Genomic DNA, 21,855 nt, shown 5'->3' on the forward strand with positions numbered 1-21,855 from the left:
TGATGAATGAATACTTTTCTTCAGTGTTCACTAAGGAGAGGGGCCATGTTTTTGAGGATGAGAGTGTCATACAGGCTGATAGGATGGAGGAGGTAGATGTTCTGAGGGAAGATTTATTCGCAATTTTGAAAAAGCTGAGGGTCGATAAATCCCCTGAGCCAGATGGGATACATCCTAGGATACTTTGGGAGGCAAGGGATGAGAATGCGAAGCCTTTAGCTTTGATCTTTGGGTCCTCTCTGTCCACGGGGATTGTGCCAAAGGGCTGGAGAGTGGCGAATGTTGTTCCTCTCTTCAAGAAAGGAAATAGGAATGACCCTGGTAATTATAGGTCAGTTAGTCTTACTTCAGTGGTCAGTAAGTTAATGGAAAGGGTCCTGAGAGACAGGATTTATGACCATTTGGAAAGATGCAGTTTAATTCGGGATAGTCAGCATGATTTCGTGAGGGGTAAGTCCTGCCTCACAAATTTGAAAGAATTCTCTAAGGAGGTAACTAAGTGCATAGATGAATATAAAGCTGTTTATGTCATACACGTGGATTTTAGTAAGGCTCATGAAGGAAGTAAGGAGGTGTGGGATAGAAGGATATTTGGCCAATTGGATAAGTAACTGGCTGTCTTATAGAAGATAGAGGGTAGTGGTGGAGGGAAAATTTTCAGACTGGAGGCCAGTTACCAGCGGCATACCACAGGGGTCAGTGCTGGGTCCTCTGCTAGAAATAGGATAGAAATAGAAACCTACAGGGCAGAAAGAGGCCATTTGGACCATCAAGTCTGCACAATTCCACCCAGACCCTACCCCCCTATATCCCTACATATTTTACCCGCTTATCCCTCTAACCTATGCAACTCAGGACACTAAGAGGCAAATTTTAGCATGGTCAATCAACCTAACCCGCATATCTTTGGACTGTGGGAGGAAACCGGAGCATCCGGAGGAAACCCACGCAGACACGAGGAGAATGTGCAAACTCCACATAGATAGTGACCCAAGCCAAGAATCGAACCCAGGACACTGGTGCTGTGAAGCAACAGTGCTAACCACTGTGCTACCGTGCTGCCCCCTCAATTTTGAAAAACGTGAGGGTCGATAAGTCCTCTGGGCCAGATGGGATACAACCTAGGATACTTTTGGAGACAAGGGAGGAGATTGCGGAGACTTTAGCTTTGATCTTTGGGTCCTCACTGTCCACGGGGATTGTCCAAACAGGTTTATTTGTAGCAAATGCCGCAAGCTTTCGGGACAGCCTGTCCCTTCGTCAGGTGGCTGGGAGTTCATGTCACACTACCTGTAACCCCCACAACTTACCTGGACTTACAAAATCTCACTAACCTTCCTGTCTAGAAACAATACACATCTCTTTAACCTGTGCTTAACCCTCTCTCCACTCACATTGTCTGTACCTTTAAGAATTGATTAACTGTAAAGACTCACATTCCAATCATTATGCATGTAAATTGAGTTTGTGTCTTTGTGTCATTTTTACAACCAGAACTCCCAGCCACCTGACGAAGGGACAGGCTGTCCCGAAAGCTTGCGGCGTTTGCTACAAATAAATCTGTTTGGACTTTAAACTGGTGTTGTGGGATTTCTTTGTGTTTTATCTCAGTCCAACACCAGCATCTCCACATCACAGGGATTGTGCCAGAGGACTGGAGAGTGACAAATTTGTTGTTCTTCTCTTCAAAAGAATGCTACTTGTGATTTTTATCAATGACTTGGAAGAGGAGGCTGTAGGGTGGGTTAGTAAATTTACTGATGACACCAAGATTGGTGGAGTAGTGGATGAGGTGGAGGGCTGTTGTAGGCTGCAAAGAGACATTGATAGGATGCAGAGCTGGGCTGAAAAGTGACAGATGGAGTTTAACCCTGATAAGTGCCAGGTGATTCATTTCGGTCGGACAAACTTGAATGTGGATTACAGGATCAACGGCAGGGTTCTGAGGAATGTGGAGGAACAGAGAGATCTTGGGGTTCATATCCACAGATCTCTGAAGGTTGCCACTCAAGTGGATAGAGCCGTGAAAAAGGCTTATAGTGTGTTAGCGTTTATTAACAGGGGGTTTGAGTTTAAGAGCCGTGCGGTTATGCTGCAATTGTACAGGACCTTGATGAGACCACATTTGGAATATTGTGTGTAGTTCTGGTCACCTCATTATAAGAAGGATGTGGAAGCATTGGAGAGAGTGCAGAGGAGATTTACCAGGATGCTGCCTGGTTTGGAGGGCAGGTCTTATGAGGAAAGGTTGAGGGAGCTGGGGCTTTTCTCTTTGGAGTGGAGGAGGATGAGAGGCGACTTAATAGAGGTTTATAAGATGATGAGGGGGATTGATAGAGTGGACCTTCAGAGACTATTTCCTCGGGTGGATGTAGCTGTTACTAGGGGGCATAACTATAAGGTTCATGGTGGGAGATATAGGAGGGATGTCCAAGGTAGATTCTTCACTCAGAGAGTGGTTGGGGTGTGGAATGCACTGCCTGCTGTGATAGTGGAGTCGGACACTTTAGGAACTTTTAAGTGGTTATTGGATAGGCACATGGAGCACACCAGAATGATAGGGAGTGGGATAGCTTGATCTTGGGTTCAAACATCGCTCGGCACAATATCGAGGGCCAAAGGGCCTGTACTGTGCTGTACATTTTATGTTCTATGTCCCTGCCTCCACTGCCAGCCCTGACCCTCAAACTCTTGTACACTCCATCACTCTTATCTGTGGATAGCCTCCTGTGCAGTGATACCTCACACAATTCAACTCACCATCACTTTCTCAAACACCAGTTTGTCATCCAGATTCTCATCTCTCACACAGCCCGACTGCCCCAGGTAATAATAGGATTCTGCTCCTGACAGGTGTAAGGCCTCTAGTCAAAGAGTGAAGGGATTGAGACATGGATCAGCATCAGATAGGCTCATTCCTGGCTCCAACAACACAATGACTGGCCCCCTTCTCAATCTCCTCCCCACACTTTCCCCTTATCCCCATGCCCTCCCCATCCCAAGCTCCCTCCCAATCCCACTCTCATCCCTCCCCATCCTTCCCCTCACCCTTCTGCACCCTTTCTCCTCATGCCACCCCATCCCATCCAATCCCTCTCCTTACTGAACAAAGCCAGTTCTGTATCCATCTAGCCAGTCCATCCTGAATCCCACTCACTGCCTCTTCCACAAACCTTCCCCAACCACATCTCTCCCTATAATCCCACCCTCTCCCCATAATCCCACCCTTTCCCATATCTCCACCCTCTCCCCATAATCCCACCCTCTCACTATATCCCCACCCCACACCCTGTCCACATATCCCTACCCTCTACCCATAATCCCACCCTCTCCACATATCCCTACCGTCTCCCCATAATCCCACCCTCTCCCCATATCCCCACCCTCTCCCCATAATCCCACCCTCTCCCCATATCCCCACCCTCTCCCTATAATCCCACCTTCTCCCTATAATCCAACCCTTTCCCCATATCCCCACCTTCTCCCCATAATCCCATCCTCTCACTATATCCCCACCCCACACCCTCTCCCCATAATCCCACCCTCTCCCCATATCCCTACCCTCTCCCCATATCCCCATCCTTTCCCCATATCCCCACCCTCTCCTTATCTCCCCTCCCACACCCCCTCCCCGGACCCTCTCCCATATCCTCACCCTCCCCACCCCTCCAATCTCTTCCATTGTGTGTGGAGTGAGAACGATGTGATGAATGTGGGATCGGAGTGTGGATGAGGAAGACCCCGGGGCGAAGGTCAAGGTGGTGACTCCGGGGGAAGTCAGGATGGTGACCCCGGGCAGAGGTCAGAATGGTGACCCAGAGGGAGGTCAGGATGTTGAACTCGGGGCGGAGGTCAGGATGGTGACCCCAGGGCAGAGGTCAGGCTGGTGAGCCTGGGGCAGAGGTCAGGATGGTGACCCCAGGGCAGAGGTCAGGATGGTGACCCCAGGGCAGAGGTCAGGCTGGTGAGCCCGGGGCAGAGGTCAGGCTGGTGAGCCTGGGGCGGAGGTCAGGCTGGTGACCCTGGGGCGGAGGTCAGGCTGGTGACCCCGGAGCAGAGGTCAGGCTGGTGACCCCGGAGCAGAGGTCAGGATGGTGACCCCGGGGCGGAGGTCAGGCTGGTGACCCCGGAGCAGAGGTCAGGATGGTGACCCCGGGGCGGAGGTCAGGCTGGTGACCCCGGAGCAGAGGTCAGGATGGTGACCCCAGAGTGGAGGTCAGGATGGTGACCCCGGGGCGGAGGTCAGGCTGGTGACCCCGGAGTGGAGGTCAGGCTGGTGACCCCGGAGCAGAGGTCAGGATGGTGACCCCGGAGCAGAGGTCAGGATGGTGACCCCGGGGCGGAGGTCAGGCTGGTGACCCCGGAGTGGAGGTCAGGATGGTGACCCCGGGGCGGAGGTCAGGATGGTGACCCCGGAGTGGAGGTCAGGCTGGTGACCCCGGAGCAGAGGTCAGGATGGTGACCCCGGAGTGGAGGTCAGGATGGTGACCCCGGGGCGGAGGTCAGGCTGGTGACCCCGGAGTGGAGGTCAGGATGGTGACCCCGGGGCGGAGATCAGGATGGTGACCCTGGGGCAGAGATCAGGCTGGTGACCCCGGAGCGGAGGTCAGGATGGTGACCCCGGAGCGGAGGTCAGGATGGTGACCCCAGAGCGGGGGTCAGGATGTTGAAGGTTGATAAGTTGAATTACTCCCTCACCTTTCTGCTCTGTGTCTGCTCCAGCCAATAGTGCATAGAAAATGTGAAAGTTCCTCTCTGCTGGATTCTGTCTGACCACCCGATTCTGGAATAAACATCACAGCGATTATTGCCAGTGGGTAAAGAATCCCCCTGCCCCACATCACATAACAATCCATAGGGAATTGCGACGTGGAGGTGAGAGGTCACAAGGAAGGATTTATCCCAGGGCAGGGGTCAGTGCGGCTCCCTACACAGCAAGCCGTCAAAAGCAAGACACAAAATATGGCAACGGCCATCGAACATCACCACAGGCCAAACTAGGCAAGAGTTACCAGACAGGTGGGGTCGCTGGGACATGAGGGATTACTGCCAGCTCAGTTTAGGGTGAGAGATTAATAAGTCACTGCAGCATGAAGGCTCAGAGCAGAACAGCATAAGTTATCACTGGAAGGTGAGGGGTCACAACAGTCCAAGGGAGCACCAGATGGTCAGTGCAAGGTCAAGGGTTATAAGATAATAAGTAAATGCAGGAAATCAACAATAATACAAAAAGGAACATTTGCTTTCAACCATCAGATAGAGGTTACCTTCCTTCCACTTAAAGAGCAGTAACGGTCCTGTCCATCCCAGCCTGAGCTACAATGTGTGCAGTATGAAAGTCCATTTATTGCCCATCCCTAATTGCCCTCAAGATGGTGGTGGTGAGCTACCTTCTTCAATTGCTGCAGTCCCATGTAGTGTGGGTACATCCACAGTGCTGTTAGGGAGGGAGTTCCAGGATTTTGACCCAGTGACAGTGAAGGAACGGTGATATATTTCCAAATCAGGATGATGAGTAACTTGGAGGGAAACCTCCAGGTGATGGTGTTCCCAGGTATCTGATGATCTTGTCTTTCTAAGTTGTAGAGGTTTTGGTTGGAAGATGCTGTCTGTAGAGCCTTGCAGGGCACCTTGTGGACAGTAGACACGGTTGATACTGAGCGTTGGTGATGGAGGAATTGAACATTAGTGGAGGGGTTGAGAGGAGCAATGTGATAGATGAATTTAAAAAGGGAATGCAGTGAAGGAACTGGATAAAAGGCATCTTGATCTAAAACAGTTTCTTTCCTCACAGACGCTGACAGACCTGCTCAGCATTTCCAGCATTTTCTGCTTTTATTTCTGGTTTCCAGGATTTTGTTTGAGAGTAATTATTCCCTGAGGGACCCTGTCTGCCCAATCCAGACACAATTTCACACTTGGTTGGGTAAGGTGGTGAGTAGGAAACCCACCCTTTCATCTGTTAAGGCCCAGTTGGACACTTAATAATAGAAGCACTTGGGCATTTGAGATAGAAGCTGATGGTAGATTTTGGGTTATGCTGGAGTGATGGGTGATTTTGGGTGTACGGTAGAGTGCTGGGTGATTTTGGATGATTGCAAGAGTGATGGGTGATTTTGGGTGTACGGTAGAGTGATGGGTGATTTTGGATGATTGCAAGAGTGATGGGTGATTTTGGGTGTACGGTAGAGTGATGGGTGATTTTGGGTGTATGCTAGAGTGATAGGTGATTTTGGGTGTACGCTAGAGTGATGGGTGATTTTGGGTGTACGGTAGAGTGATGGGTGATTTTGGGTGTACGGTAGAGTGATGGGTGATTTTGGGTGATTGCAAGAGTGATGGGTGATTTTGGGTGTACGGTAGAGTGATGGGTGATTTTGGGTGTACGGTAGAGTGATGGGTGATTTTGGGTGATTGCAAGAGTGATGGGTGATTTTGGGTGTATGCTGGAATGATGGGTGATTTTTGGTGTATGCCAGAGTGATGAGTGATTTTAGGTGCATGTAGAGAGGGGGGTGATTTTGGGCATAAGCCAGAGTGATGGGTGATTTGGGGTATATGCTCAGTGATGGGTGATTTGGGGTATATGCTCAGTGATGGGTGATTTGGGGTATATGCTCAGTGATGGGTGATTTGGGGTATATGCTCAGTGATGGGTGATTTGGGGTATATGCTCAGTGATGGGTGATTTGGGGTGTATAGAACATAGAACATAGAACATTACAGCGCAGAACAGGCCCTTCGGCCCACAATGTTGCGCCGACCAGTTAAAAAACAATGACCCACTAACCTAAACCAATCCCTTTTTGTCCATAAACCTATCCACGGATCTCTTAAACGCCCCCAAACTAGGCGCATTTACAACCGCAGCAGGCAGGGCATTCCAATCCCTCACCACCCTCTGGGTAAAGAACCTACCCTTGACATCCGTCCTATAACTACCCCCCCTTAATTTAAAGCCATGCCCCCTCGTGCTAGCTTTCTCCATCCGAGGAAAAAGGCTATCACTGTCCACCCTATCTAAACCTCTAATCATCTTATATGTTTCAATAAGATCCCCTCTTAACTGCCTTCTTTCCAGCGAAAACAAATCCCTCAGTCTCTCCTCATAGGACCTCCCCTCCATACCAGGCAACATCCTGGTAAACCTCCTCTGCACCCTCTCCAAAGCCTCCACATCCTTCCTGTAATGTGGGGACCAGAACTGCACATAGTACTCCAAGTGCGGCCGCACCAGAGTTGTGTACAGTTGCAACATGACGCTGCAACTCCTAAATTCAATCCCCCTACCAATAAACGCCAAGACACCGTATGCCTTCTTAACAACCCTATCTACTTGATTCCCAACTTTCAGGGATCTATGTACACATACACCTAGATCCCTCTGTTCATCCACACTATTCAAAGTCCTCCCGTTAGCCCTATACTCAACACATCTGTTATTCCTACCAAAGTGAATTACCTCACACTTCTCCGCATTAAACTCCATCCGCCACCTCTCGGCCCAGCTCTGCAACCTGTCCAAGTCTTCCTGCAAACTATGACACCCTTCCTCACAATCTACCACACCTCCGACTTTGGTGTCATCAGCAAATTTACTAATCCACCCAACTATACCCTCATCCAGATCATTAATAAAAATTACAAACAGCAGTGGCCCCAAAACAGATCCCTGAGGCACACCACTCGTAACCGAACTCCATGACGAATATTTACCGTCAACCACCACCCTCTGTCTCCTATCTGCTAGTCAATTCCTGATCCAATTTCCTAGATTACCCTCAATCCCATACATCTGCATTTTCTGCAGAAGCCTACCATGGTGAACCTTATCAAATGCCTTACTAAAATCCATATATACCACGTCAACTGCCTCACCCCCATCCACCTCTTTGGTCACTTTCTCAAAAAACTCAATAAGGTTAGTAAGGCACGACCTACCCGCTACAAAACCATGCTGACTATCTCCAATCAATTCATTACTCTCCAAATAACTATAAATCCTATCCCTAATAATTTTTTCTAAAACCTTGCCCGCAACAGAAGTGAGATTCACTGGTCTATAATTCCCGGGGAAGTCTCTATTCCCCTTCTTAAACAATGGGACAACATTCGCTAACCTCCAATCTTCCAGTACTATACCAGAGGCCAACGACGACCTGAAGATCAGAGCCAGAGGCTCTGCAATCACTTCTCTTGCCTCCCAGAGAATCCTAGGGTAAATCCCATCCGGACCAGGGGACTTATCTGTCTCCAATCCCTCAAGAATATCCAGCACATCCTCCTTATCAACTGTAATACTGTCTATTCTACTCCCCTTCAACCCAGTGTCCTCCTCAGCTATATTCTTGTCCCCCTGCGTGAACACCGAAGAGAAATATTGGTTCAATGCCTCTCCAATCTCTTCCGGTTCCACACATAACTTCCCTCTGCTGTCTATAACTGGCCCTAATCTTGCCCTAACCAACCTTCTGTTCCTGAACCTTATGCTCAGTGATGGTTGATTTGGGGTATATGCTCAGTGATGGGTGATTTTGGGGTATATGCTCAGTGATGGGTGATTTTGGGGTATCTGCTCAGTGACGGGTGATTTTGGGTGTATGCTCAGTGATGGTTGATTTGGGGTATATGCTCAGTGATGGGTGATTTTGGGGTATCTGCTCAGTGACGGGTGATTTTGGGGTATATGCTCAGTGATGGGTGATTTGGGGTAAATGCTCAGTGATGGGTGATTTGGGTTATATGCTCAGTGATGGGTGATTTTGGGGTATCTGCTCAGTGACGGGTGATTTTGGGGTATCTGCTCAGTGATGGGTGATTTTGGGGTATATGCTCAGTGATGGGTGATTTTGGGGTATATGCTCAGTGATGGGTGATTTTGGGTATATGCTCAGTGATGGGTGATTTGGGGTATCTGCTCAGTGATGGGTGATTTGGGGTGTATGCTCAGTGATGGGTGATTTGGGGTGTATGCTCAGTGATGGGTGATTTTGGGGTATATGCTCAGTGATGGGTGATTTTGGGTATATGCTCAGTGATGGGGTGATTTTGGGTATATGCTCAGTGATGGGGTGATTTTGGGTATATGCTCAGTGATCAGTGATTTTGGGTGTACGCTAGAGTAGGTGCTTATTCCGGTAACTGAGAACTCAATGTACAGAATTGATCAGGAAATTTAAGCTCAATTTAATAAGAAGCTAGTCTCAGGATCTGTAATCGTGAAATTGTAATTATTATTTGTTCACAAATGTCCTTTAGAGAAGGAAATCTGCCGTCTTTAGCTGGTCTGGGCAACATGTTGCAACTGTACACAACTCTGGTGCGGCCGCACTTGGAGTATTGTGTGCAGTTCTGGTCCCCACATTACAGGAAGGATGTGGAGGCTTTGGAGAGGGTGCAGAGGAGGTTTACCAGGATGTTGCCTGGTATGGAGGGGAGGTCCTATGAGGAGAGACAGGGATTTGTTTTCGCTGGAAAGAAGGCGGCTAAGAGGGGATCTTATTGAAACATATAAGATGATTAGAGGTTTAGATAGGGTGGACAGTGATAGCCTTTTTCCTCGGATGGAGAAAGCTAGCACGAGGGGGCATGGCTTTAAATTAAGGGGGGGTAGTTATAGGACGGATGTCAGGGGTAGGTTCTTTACCCAGAGGGTGGTGAGGGATTGGAATGCCCTGCCTGCTGCGGTTGTAAATGCGCCTAGTTTGGGGGCGTTTAAGAGATCCGTGGATAGGTTTATGGACAAAAAGGGATTGGTTTAGGTTAGTGGGTCATTGTTTTTTAACTGGTCGGCGCAACATCGTGGGCTGAAGGGCCTGTTCTGCGCTGCAATGTTCTATGTTCTATGTGACTGCAGACCAACAGCCATGTGGTGGATTCTTAATCGTCCCCCTGATCCAGAAAGAAGCTGAAATGCTCACCACTACCTTCTCAAAAGAACTGATGGATGAGAAGCAAATGATTTTTTAAAATATCTGGTATTTAAGATCATTAAATTATTCAACAGAATCTATATAAAGAAATGATTTCCTCTGTTGGGGGGAGTCCAGAACAAGGGCTGGGGGTGTGGGACCTTCAAACTGGAGCCAGGCCCTTCAGGGGGGATATCAGGAAGCACTTCCTCACACAGAGGGAGTGGGAATCTGGAACATTCTCCCCAGAAAGCTGCAGAGGGGGTGAGCTGGATGGAACTTTGTTTGGTTAGGGTGTGGTGGAAATGGAGCAAAGACAGGAAAACAGAGACACATCAACCAATCTGACTGGATGGAGGGAGGGAATCAATGGGCAGAATGGCTTCCTCCAGGCTGTATGATTCACAGCGAAGAAAACTTACCTTTTCCAGCAAGTCTGCACCACGGGTTAAGGATTTTAAACAGTTGCTTGTGAATTTAATTTCATTTTGCTCAGGGGAGAAAATCCTCAATTCCTCAGCATCCGAATCACCCTGCACAAACTCTTAACCCCCCCACCCCCCCATCCCTCACCCACAACCCCTCACGCCTGACCCCTCACTCATAATCCCTCAACCCAACCCCTCACCACCCACCCCTCATTCCCAACCCCTCACCCATAACCCCTCACCCCTCATTCCCAATCTCTCACCCATAACACCTTACCCCGACCTCTCACTGCCCCCCACCCCTCACCTGACCCCTCAACCCAATCCCAGCCCCTCACCCCCCACCCATAACCCTTCACCACAATCCTTCAACCCAATCCCTCATCCTAAACCCTCACCCCAACCCCTCACCTTCAAACCTTAACCCTGTACATTTCTATTCTTGCAGTGTTAGTCATGATGCTGCTATACTGAGGGTTTTGTACTGTTTGAGGACAGGGCTGGGGCAGTGAGCAGACAGCAGTGATTCTTGCACTCTGTGGTCAGGTTCTGAAGGATACAGTCCACGATGGCACCTCCCTGAATGTTCCCATTCTGGGAGAAATGAAGCTGGATGAATTTTCCAAACCGGCTGGAGTTGTTGTTGTAAACGGTTTTGGCATTTCCGAAAGCTTCCATTACTGGGCTGTGGAGAAAGATTCTCAGCATTAATGCAGCAACTGTGAAACATCGGCTAATCCAAAACTCTGCCATCTGTCCTGAACACACCAACTCCCTGGAAATCCCCTCAATTATGTCTGCTTCCAGTCTGGCAACAACATCCTTGTTTATTCAATCCCTCCATGGTCTCACTCCCTCCCCACAAGTGTAATCTCCTCCAGCCCTAATCCAAAATATTCCCACTTTTCTCAATCTGACCTCTTGCACATTTCTGATATCATTATTTCATCATCATTGGCTGACATTAGCTGCCTGGGACCTAAACTCTGCAATTCCCTCCCTAAACCTCTCTAGCTCTTTCCACCTTTAAGATGTTTCTTAACAAACTCTTTGACCAGATTTGGATCATCTATCCTAAATGTGTTTAGTATCATAGAGGTTTATAGCATGGAATCAGGCACTTTGGCCCAACTTGTCCATGTTGCCCAGTTTTTTTCCACTAAGCTAATCTCAATTGCCCACATTTGGCCCATATCCCTCTATACCCATCTTACCCATGTAACCGTCTAAATGCTTTTTAAAAGACAAAACTGTACCCACCTCTACTACTACCTCTGGCAGCTTGTTCCAGACACTCGCCACTCTCTGTGGGAAAAAACTGCCCCTCTGGACCTTTTTGTATTTCTCCCCTCTCACCTTAAACCTCTCGTTTTAGACTCCCCGCCCTTTGTGATTCAGGGTCAGATTTTGTTTGGTAAACACCTTGGATCATTTTACAATGCCTCATGACATTGCTGTGTGCTTTGTAAGCTCGCAATGAAGATATGAATTAGGAGCAGGAGTAGGCCACTTATCCCTTTGTGATCTTGGCTGATCTGACGGTAACCTCCCATCCAAGAGGGTTGTCACCCTCTTGCTTACCAAGAAGCTGTGTCAATCGTTCTGATAAATATTCAAAGCTTCTTCTTCCACCACCTTTTCAATAAGAGAGTTGCAAAGACTTATGACCCTCTGAGTGGAAAGGTTTCACCTCATCTCCATTTTAATAGGCAACCCCTTATTTTTAAACAGGGACCCAAGTTCTTGACTCTGCTACGAGAGGAAACATCCTCTCCATATCCATCCTATCCAAACCCCTCAGGATCTTAAAGGTTTCAACCAAGTCCCCTCTTACTCTTCTAAACTGTAGTGGAAATAAGTCCAGCCTCTCCAACCTTTCCTCAGAAGACAACCTGCCCATTCAGCTCTGAGAAAGAGTCAGATGGATTTGAAACATTAATTCTGTTTCTCTCTTCGCTGTCAGACCTGCTGAGTTTTTCCAGCATTTTCTGTTTTCATTTCACCCATTCCTGGTATTAGAACATAGAACATAGAACATTACAGCGCAGAACAGGCCCTTCGGCCCACGATGTTGCGCCGACCAGTTACAAAACAATGACCCACTAACCTAAACCAATCCCTTCTCGTCCAAAAACCTATCCACGGATCTCTTAAACGCCCCCAAACTAGGCGCATTTACAACTGCAGCAGGCAGGGCATTCCAATCCCTCACCACCCTCTGGGTAAAGACCCTACCCCTGACATCCATTAGTCTAGTAAACCCTCTCTGAACTATTTCCAATGCACCTATATCTTTCCTTAAATAAGGTGACCAATACTGTATACAATACTCCCAATGTGGTCTCACCAATGCCCTAACCAATATAATCTCCATACTTTTGTATTCAATTCTCCTCACAATAAATTCGATTAGCTTTCCTAATTATTTGCTTTACTTGTACATTAGCCTTCTGTGATTCATGTACTAACACCTGGAAGATTGATGGCCCCGACTGTTCGTCATTTATGTAAGTGATATAGATGACTACATGAGGGGCAGGATCAGTAAATTTGCCAATGACACAAAGATTGGCATGGTGGTTAACAGTGAGGTTGAGTGTCTTGGCTTACAGGAAGATATAGATGAGATGGTCAAATGGGCGAATAAGTGACAGATTAAATTTAACCCTGAAAAGTGTGAAGTGATGCACTTTGGAAGGAATAGTTGGACAAGGGAGGATACTTTGAAAGGTCTGACACCAGGAAGTTCCAAAGAACAAAGGGACTTTGGCGTATTTGTCTGTAGATCTCTGAAGGCGGAAAAGCAGGTTAATGGAGTGATGAAAAAGGCATATGGCACACTCACCTTTATCAATTGGGGAAAAGATTACAAATGCAGAGACGTCATGATAGGATTGTATAGAACCTTGGTGAGGCCACAGCTGGAATACTGTGTGCAGTTCTGGTCGCCACATTATAGGGGAGACATGAACAAGAGGTTGGATAGGCTTGGGTTGTTTTCCCTGGAGCAGAGAAGACCGAGGGGTGATCAGAGGCAAATAAGAAGGTTCACCAGGCCGATACCAGAGATGAGGGGGTTAGCTTATGAGGAGAGATTGGGCCTGTACTCATTGGAGTTTAGAAGGATGAGAGGGGATCTTATAGAGGTGTATAAGACAACGAAGTGGCTAGGTAGGGCAGAGGTAGAGAGATTCTTTCCACTTAGAAAGGAAACCAGAACTAGAGGGCACAGCCTCAAAATAAGGTGGGGGGGGGGGTCAGTTTAGAACAGAGTTGAGAAGGAACTTCTTCACTCAAAGGGTGGTGAATCTCTGGAATTCTCTGCCCATTGAAGTGATGGAGGCTACCTAGTTGAATAAGTTTAAGTCACAGGTAGATAGATTTCTGATCAATAAGGGAATTAAGGGTTATGGGGAGAAAGCGGGTAAGTGGAACTGATCCACTTCAGATCAGCCATGATCTTATTGAATGTCGGGGCAGGCTCAAGGGGCTGGATGGCCTACTCCTGCTCCTATTTCTTATGTTCTCATTGCAGGTCCAATGGGATGAAGGAGTACAATGTCAAGGGTAGGACTCTTAGCAGTGTAGAGGAGCAGAAGGACCTTGGGGTCCGGGTCCACAGGACTCTTAAATCGGCCTCGCAGGTGGAGGATGTGGTCAAGGAGGCGTATGGTGTACTGGCCTTCGTTAATCGAGGGATTGAGTTTAGGAGTCGGGAGGTAATGCTGCAACTTTATAAGATCCTTATCAGACCCCACTTGGAGTACTGTGCGCAGTTCTGGTCGCCCCACTACAGGAAGGATGTGGAAGCTATTGAGAGGGTGCAGAGGAGATTTACAAGGATGTTGCCTGGATTGGGAGGCATGCCTTATGAAGATAGGTTGAGGGAGCTAGGTCTCTTCTCCCTGGAGAGACAAAGGATGAGAGGTGACCTGATCGAAGTTTATAAAATGTTGAGAGGTATAGATAGGGTGGATTCTCAGAGGCTATTTCCCAGGGCTGAAATGGTCGCTACAAGAGGACACAGGTTTAAGGTGCTGGGGAGTAGGTACAGAGGAGATGTCAGGGGTAAGTTTTTCACTCAGAGGGTGGTGAGTGAGTGGAATCGGCTGCCATCGGTGGTGGTAGAGGCAAACTTGCTGGGGTCTTTTAAAAGACTTCTGGATGAGTACATGGGATTTAATGGGATTGGGAGTTATAGATAGTTCTATGGCTTGGTAGTTATGGATATGATCGGCGCAACTTGTGGGCCAAAGGGCCTGTTTGTGCTGCAGTGTTCTATGTTCTATGTTCTTATGGTCTTATGACCTGATTGAGGTGTACCAGATTATGACGGGCACGGACAGAGTGGATAGGGAGCCCCTTAGCTGAAGGGTCAATTACAAGTGGACACAAATTAAAAGTGAGGAGTGGGAGGTTTAGGGGAGATTTGAGGAAAAACCTTTTTACCCAGAGGATGGTGATGGTCTGGAACGCGCTGCCTGGGAGGGTGGTGGAGGTGGGATGCCTCACATCCTTTAAAAAATACCTGGATGAGTACTTGGCATGTCGTAACATTCAGGGCTATGGGCCAAGTGCTGGCAACTGTGATTAGGTTGGCAGGATGTGGAGATGCCGGCGTTAGACTGGGGTAAACACAGTAAGAAGTCTCAGAACACCAGGTTAAGTCCAACAGGTTTATTTGGTAGCAAATTCCACTCGCTTTTGGGGTGGTGCTCCTTTGTCAGGTAAGCGGGAGTTCTGTTCACAAACAGGGCATATAAAGACACAAACTTAATGTACAAAATAATGGTTGGAATGAGAATTTTTAGAGGTAAATCCTGTTTATGAACAGAACTCCCACTCAGCTGATGAAGGAGCAGCACTCCGAAAGCCAGTGGATTTTGCTACCAAATAAACCTGTTGGACTTTAACCTGTGAGACTTCTTACTTAGGTGGGCCAGTCAGGGCCTTTTAGGGGTCAGTGCAGACTCGATGGGCCAAAGGCATTGTAATATTCTGTAATTCTGTGATTCTTTAAGATTGTATTTCTGCCTAGTAACAAGGCCAAGACACTTTTGGAGTATTTTAATAAATCACCCAGATCATTCCAAGGATCAGAGCAGAGCAGTTTGAATCTCAGTCAGTTTCAGTGGGGAGGCTGTGGTATTGTCACTGGGCTAGTAATCCTGACAGCCAGGGTAATGCAAGTACAGAAGTGATGTTAGGGGTAAGTTTTTCACTCAGAGGGTGGTGAGTGAATGGAATCGGCTGCCGTCAGTGGTGGTGGAGGTGAACTCGCTGGGGTCTTTTAAAAGACTTCTGGATGAGTATATGGGGTTTAATGAGATTGAGGGTTATAGATAGGTCTGTAGGTTGGTAGGTGTTGATGTGATCGGCGTAACTCGTGGGCCGAAGGGCCTGTTTGTGCTGTAGTGTTCTATGTTCTATGTTCTATGAATCTATTGGAATTCTTTGAGGATATAACTACTAGAGTTGAATTTAGAGGAGAACCAATAGATGTGGTTTATTTAGACTTTCAAAAGGATTTCAACAAGGTCTCACGTAGCAAACTACTGAATAAAGTTAAAGCACAGGGGACTGCAGGTAATGTCTTGAGATGGATACAAAGCTGATTAGCAGGCAGGAAGCAAAGAGTTGGCATAAATGGGTCTTTTTCTGATTGTCAGTCAGTGACTAGTGGGGTTCCACAGGGATCTGTGCTAGGACCCCAACTGTTCACATTATATATTAATGATTTAGAACAAGGAACTAAATGTATTATCTCTAAATTTGCAGATGATACAAAGTTGGGTGGGAGGGTGAGCTGTGAGGAGGATGTAGAAAAGCTTCAGCATGATTAGGACAGGCTAAGTGTGTGGGCAGCTGCATGGCAGATGCAGTATAATGTGGATAAATGTGAGGTTATCCACTGTGGTAGCAATAATAAGAAGACAGAATATTACCCGAATGGGTGTAAATTGAGAGAGGTGGATACTCAGCGAGACCTTGGAATCCTTGTGTATCAGTCGCTGAAAGTAAGCGTGCAGGTACAGCAGGCAGTAAAGAAGGCAAATGGTATGTTGGTCTTCATAGCGAAAGGATTTGAGTATAGGGATAGGAATGTTTTGCTGCAATTGTATTGAGCTTTGGGGAGGCTACACCTGGAGTATTATGTGCAGTTTTGGTATCCTTATCTGAGAAATGATGGCTTTGTATAGAGGGAGTGCAGTGGAGGTTTACCAGGCTGATTCCTGGGATGGCAGGTCTGTCATATGAGGAGAGACTAAGTCAGTTAGGATTATATTCATTGGAGTTTAGGAGAGTGAGAAGGGATCTCATAGAAACTTCTAACAGGGTTAGACAGGACAGATTCAGAAAGAATGTTCTCAATGGTGGGGGAGTCAGATCTAGGGGTCGTAGTTTGAGGATAAGGGGTAAACCTTTTACAACTGAGTTGCGGAGAAATTTCTTCACCCAGAGGGCGGTGAATGTGTGGAATTCACTCCCACAGAAAGAGGTTGAGGCCAAAACATTGTGTGATTTCATGGGGAAATTAGATCCAGCTCTTGGGGCTAAAGGGATCAAGGTATATGCGAGGATATCATGGATATCCTGATCCATATGGAGTGAATTTGAATTTGATGATCAGCCCTGACCATAATGAATAGCAGAGCAAGCTCAAGGGGCCAAATGGCCTCTTCTGAGTTTCTCTGTTTCTAATTGTACTCCCCCATAAGGGAGACAGAATTTAAATTAAACTGCCTAATTCACAATATTGTAAACAGTTTTACTTTTCTTTGGCTTCATCTCATCATGTTTATTTTGGAATTACGCAATTTTGAGGCTGTATTTTCTTACCAAATACCAGGAATTTCAAACATTGCCGACTTTAAACAAAAACTGCCTGGTCCACAGTCAGATTGTAACATAAATATTCGAATCTTGTTCACGAAGAGAACATGTGTTAAAGATGCTTTGTAAATATAAGAGTGCTGTGTCAGAGCAAGAATGAGTGCGTGTGGAACGGTATCCCAGTGAGAGCCAGTGTGTGTGGAACTGTATCCCAGTGAGAGTCAGTGTGTGAGGAACTGTATCCCAGTGAGAGTCAGTGTGTGTGGAACTGTACCCCAGTGAGAGTCAGTGTGTGTGGAACTGTATCCCAGTGAGAGTCAGTGTGTGTGGAACTGTATCCCAGTGAGAGTCAGTGTGTGTGGAACTGTACCCCAGTGAGAGTCAGTGTGTGTGGAACTGTATCCCAGTGAGAGTCAGTGTGTGTGGAACTGTATCCCAGTGAGAGTCAGTGTGTGTGGAACTGTACCCCAGTGAGAGTCAGTGTGTGTGGAACTGTATCCCAGTGAGAGTCAGTGTGTGTGGAACTGTATCCCAGTGAGAGTCAGTGTGTGTGGAACTGTATCCCAGTGAGAGTCAGTGTGTGTGGAACTGTATCCCAGTGAGAGTCAGTGTGTGTGGAACTGTATCCCAGTGAGAGTCAGTGTGTGTGGAACTGTATCCCAGTGAGAGTCAGTGTGTGTGGAACTGTATCCCAGTGAGAGTCAGTGTGTGTGGGACTGTATCCCAGTGAGAGTCAGTGTGTGAGGAACTGTATCCCAGTGAGAGTCAGTGTGTGTGGAACTGTATCCCAGTGAGAGTCAGTGTGTGTGGAACTGTATCCCAGTGAGAGTCAGTGTGTGTGGAACTGTATCCCAGTGAGCGTCAGTGTGTGTGGAACTGTATCCCAGTGAGAGTCAGTGTGTGTGGAACTGTATCCCAGTGAGAGTCAGTGTGTGTGGAACTGTACCCCAGTGAGAGTCAGTGTGTGCGGGACTGTACCCCAGTGAGAGTCAGTGTGTGTGGAACTGTATCCCAGTGAGAGTCAGTGTGTGTGGAACTGTATCCCAGTGAGAGTCAGTGTGTGCGGGACTGTACCCCAGTGAGAGTCAGTGTGTGTGGAACTGTATCCCAGTGAGAGTCAGTGTGTGTGGAACTGTATCCCAATGAGAGTCAGTGTGTGTGGAACTGTATCCCAGTGAGAGTCAGTGTGTGTGGAACTGTATCCCAGTGAGAGTCAGTGTGTGTGGGACACGTACCCCAGTGAGAGTCAGTGTGTGTGGGACACGTACCCCAGTGAGAGTCAGTGTGTGTGGAACTGTACCCCAGTGAGAGTCAGTGTGTGTGGAACTGTATCCCAGTGAGAGTCAGTGTGTGTGGAACTGTATCCCAGTGAGAGTCAGTGTGTGTGGAACTGTATCCCAGTGAGAGTCAGTGTGTGTGGAACTGTATCCCAATGAGAGTCAGTGTGTGTGGAACTGTATCCCAGTGACAGTCAGTGTGTGTGGAACTGTATCCCAGTGACAGTCAGTGTGTGTGGAACTGTATCCCAGTGACAGTCAGTGTGTGTGGAACTGTATCCCAGTGAGAGTCAGTGTGTGTGGAACTGTATCCCAATGAGAGTCAGTGTGTGTGGAACTGTATCCCAGTGAGAGTCAGTGTGTGTGGAACTGTATCCCAGTGACAGTCAGTGTGTGTGGAACTGTATCCCAGTGACAGTCAGTGTGTGTGGAACTGTATCCCAGTGACAGTCAGTGTGTGTGGAACTGTATCCCAGTAAGAGTCAGCGTGTGTGGAACTGTACCCCAGTAAGAGTCAGCGTGTGTGGAACTGTACCCCAGTGAGAGTCAGTGTGTGTGGGACTCTATCCCAGTGAGAGTCAGTGTATGTGGAACTGTATCCCAGTGAGAGTCAGTGTGTGTGGAACTGTATCCCAGTGAGAGTCAGTGTGTGTGGAACTGTATCCCAGTGAGAGTCAGTGTGTGTGGAACTGTATCCCAGTGAGAGTCAGTGTGTGTGGAACTGTACCCCAGTGAGAGTCAGTGTGTGTGGGACTGTACCCCAGTGAGAGTCAGTGTGTGTGGAACTGTACCCCAGTGAGAGTCAGTGTGTGTGGGACTCTATCCCAGTGAGAGTCAGTGTATGTGGAACTGTATCCCAGTGAGAGTCAGTGTGTGTGGAACTGTATCCCAGTGAGAGTCAGTGTGTGTGGAACTGTATCCCAGTGAGAGTCAGTGTGTGTGGAACTGTATCCCAGTGAGAGTCAGTGTGTGTGGGACTGTACCCCAGTGAGAGTCAGTGTGTGTGGAACTGTATCCCAGTGAGAGTCAGTGTGTGTGGAACTGTACCCCAGTGAGAGTCAGTGTGTGTGGAACTGTATCCCAGTGAGAGTCAGTGTGTGTGGAACTGTACCCCAGTGAGAGTCAGTGTGTGTGGAACTGTATCCCAGTGAGAGTCAGTGTGTGTGGAACTGTATCCCAGTGAGAGTCAGTGTGTGTGGAACTGTATCCCAGTGAGAGTCAGTGTGTGTGGAACTGTATCCCAGTGAGAGTCAGTGTGTGTGGAACTGTATCCCAGTGAGAGTCAGTGTGTGTGGAACTGTATCCCAGTGAGAGTCAGTGTGTGTGGAACTGTACCCCAGTGAGAGTCAGTGTGTGTGGAACTGTATCCCAGTGAGAGTCAGTGTGTGTGGAACTGTACCCCAGTGAGAGTCAGTGTGTGTGGGACTGTACCCCAGTGAGAGTCAGTGTGTGTGGAACTGTATCCCAGTGAGAGTCAGTGTGTGTGGAACTGTACCCCAGTGAGAGTCAGTGTGTATTAAAGGGTGGATTCTGAAAGGATCCTTGTTTGCCTGATTGCTGAGTCATGGTTTTGGAGAACAACTCCTCAGTGCTGTGTTGGAGATGCAGTTTTTTTGATTTGTCTCTTCCTGTGTTTTAAAGTCAGAGGCTGTGAAGGAACTGTGTAGTTGGCAGTTATAAGCTCAGGGTGCCTACCTGCTCCCCAAAATGGCTTGTTCCACATGTGTGCTCCTCTGCTGGGATGAGGCTCCCGATGATTTCTGGCTCATTACTGACAGAAACTGCAGCAGTAACTTTGTACTCTCTGTCTTACCGGCTCCACTCTCACCGCTGTGCGGGTCACAGGTCACAGGTGAAAGGCCAGGGAATAAAACATGCACAAGTTAGACCATCTCTTGCTGTACTTTATTGAACTACATTCCTCAAATCGTAATGGGTTTGGAGTCTTTCTGATAAATATCCAGAGATTTTGAGCAAACCCTTTGAAATTTTTCAAGTCAATCTTACAGTCCAGAGCAGGTTTCATTGAAAATGTTGGATTGTCGTTATAAACCCAACTCATCCGTGAAAAGCCTTTAGGGGAGAGAAGTATCTGTTCATCCCCTGTCTGGACAAATCTCCGACTCAATTACACATCAACATGGCCAGTTCTTAACTGGGATTGAGGGAAATGTGGTGAAGGTGGGTAAGTGGGATTGAGGGTTATGGGGAGGAGGTAAGTGGGTGTTATTGAGGAATATCAGGAAGAAAAGGAAGGTGTACAAGAGGTTCAGGGAATTAGGAGATGTTAAAGATCTTGAGGAGTATAAGGACTGTAGGAGGGAACTTAAAAGGGAAATTAGGAGAGCCAGAAGGGGTCATGAGAAGACCTTGGCGAGTAAGATTAAGGAGAATCCCAAGGCCTTCTATAAATATGTGAAAGGTAAAAGGATAAGAAGAGAAGGGATAGGACCGATAAAAGGTGAGGGGGGAAAGGTTTGTGTGGAACCAGAAGAAATGGCGGAGGTGCTTAACGAGTACTTCGCCTCAGTATTCACGGTGGAAGCCGATCTGGGAGATTTTGTTATGGATTTGCAGCAGATGGAAAGGATTGAGTACGTGAATATTAAGGAGGAGGATGTGTTGGAACTTTTGAATTCTATCAAGGTAGATAAGTCGCCGGGACCAGATGGGATGTACCCCAGGATACTGTGGGAGGCGAGGGAAGAGATTGCAGAGCCCCTGGCGATGATCTTTGCGTCGTCAATGGAGACGGGAGAGGTTCCAGAGGATTGGAGGATTGCGGATGTAGTTCCTATTTTTAAGAAAGGGAACAGAGATAGCCCGGGAAATTACCGACCGGTGAGTCTGACCTCAGTGGTTGGTAAGCTGATGGAGAGGCTTCTGAGGGACAAGATTTACGAACATTTGGAGAGGTTTGACATGATCAGGAATAGTCAGCATGGATTTGTCAAGGGCAGGTCGTGCCTTACAAGCCTAGTTGAGTTCTTCGATAATGTGACTGAACACATTGACGAAGGAAGTGCCGTGGACGTAGTGTACATGGACTTCAGCAAGGCGTTTGATAAGGTCCCCCATGCAAGACTTCTTGAGAAGGTGAGAGGGCATGGGATCCAAGGGCCTTTGGCCTTGTGGATCCAGAACTGGCTTGCCTGCAGAAGGCAGAGAGTGGTTGTGGATGGGGCTTTTTCTGAATGGAGGTCAGTCACCAGCGGAGTGCCTCAAGGATCTGTTCTGGGACCCTTGTTGTTTGTCATTTTCATAAATGACCTGGATGAGGAAGTGGAGGGATGGGTAAGTAAGTTCGCTGATGACACGAAGGTCGGTGGTGTTGTGGATGATCTGGAAGGATGGCAAAAGTTGCAGCAGGACATAGATAGGATGCAGGACTGGGCGGAGAAGTGG

The 21,855-nt window shown here is 47.7% G+C and overlaps 1 protein-coding gene across 1 annotated transcript in view; it reads right to left on the reverse strand.

Annotated features, from left to right (window-relative positions):
• myo10l3 (myosin X, like 3) overlaps window positions 1-21,855 on the reverse strand; it is a 217,982-nt gene that overhangs the window by 147,138 nt on the left and 48,989 nt on the right. Inside the window, exons 5-9 of the mRNA XM_080199296.1 lie at window positions 20,146-20,280; window positions 10,900-11,024; window positions 10,334-10,347; window positions 4,699-4,783; window positions 2,761-2,864 (exon numbers count right to left, since the gene is read on the reverse strand). Coding sequence (XP_080055422.1) covers window positions 2,761-2,864; window positions 4,699-4,783; window positions 10,334-10,347; window positions 10,900-11,024; window positions 20,146-20,280 — 463 coding nt within the window. The remainder of the gene's footprint in view (window positions 1-2,760; window positions 2,865-4,698; window positions 4,784-10,333; window positions 10,348-10,899; window positions 11,025-20,145; window positions 20,281-21,855) is intronic.

Source organism: Carcharhinus amblyrhynchos, chromosome 11, assembly GCF_965287045.1.
Source record: "Carcharhinus amblyrhynchos chromosome 11, sCarAmb.v2.hapA, whole genome shotgun sequence".
In the NCBI taxonomy this organism is placed as follows: Eukaryota; Metazoa; Chordata; class Chondrichthyes; order Carcharhiniformes; family Carcharhinidae; genus Carcharhinus; species Carcharhinus amblyrhynchos.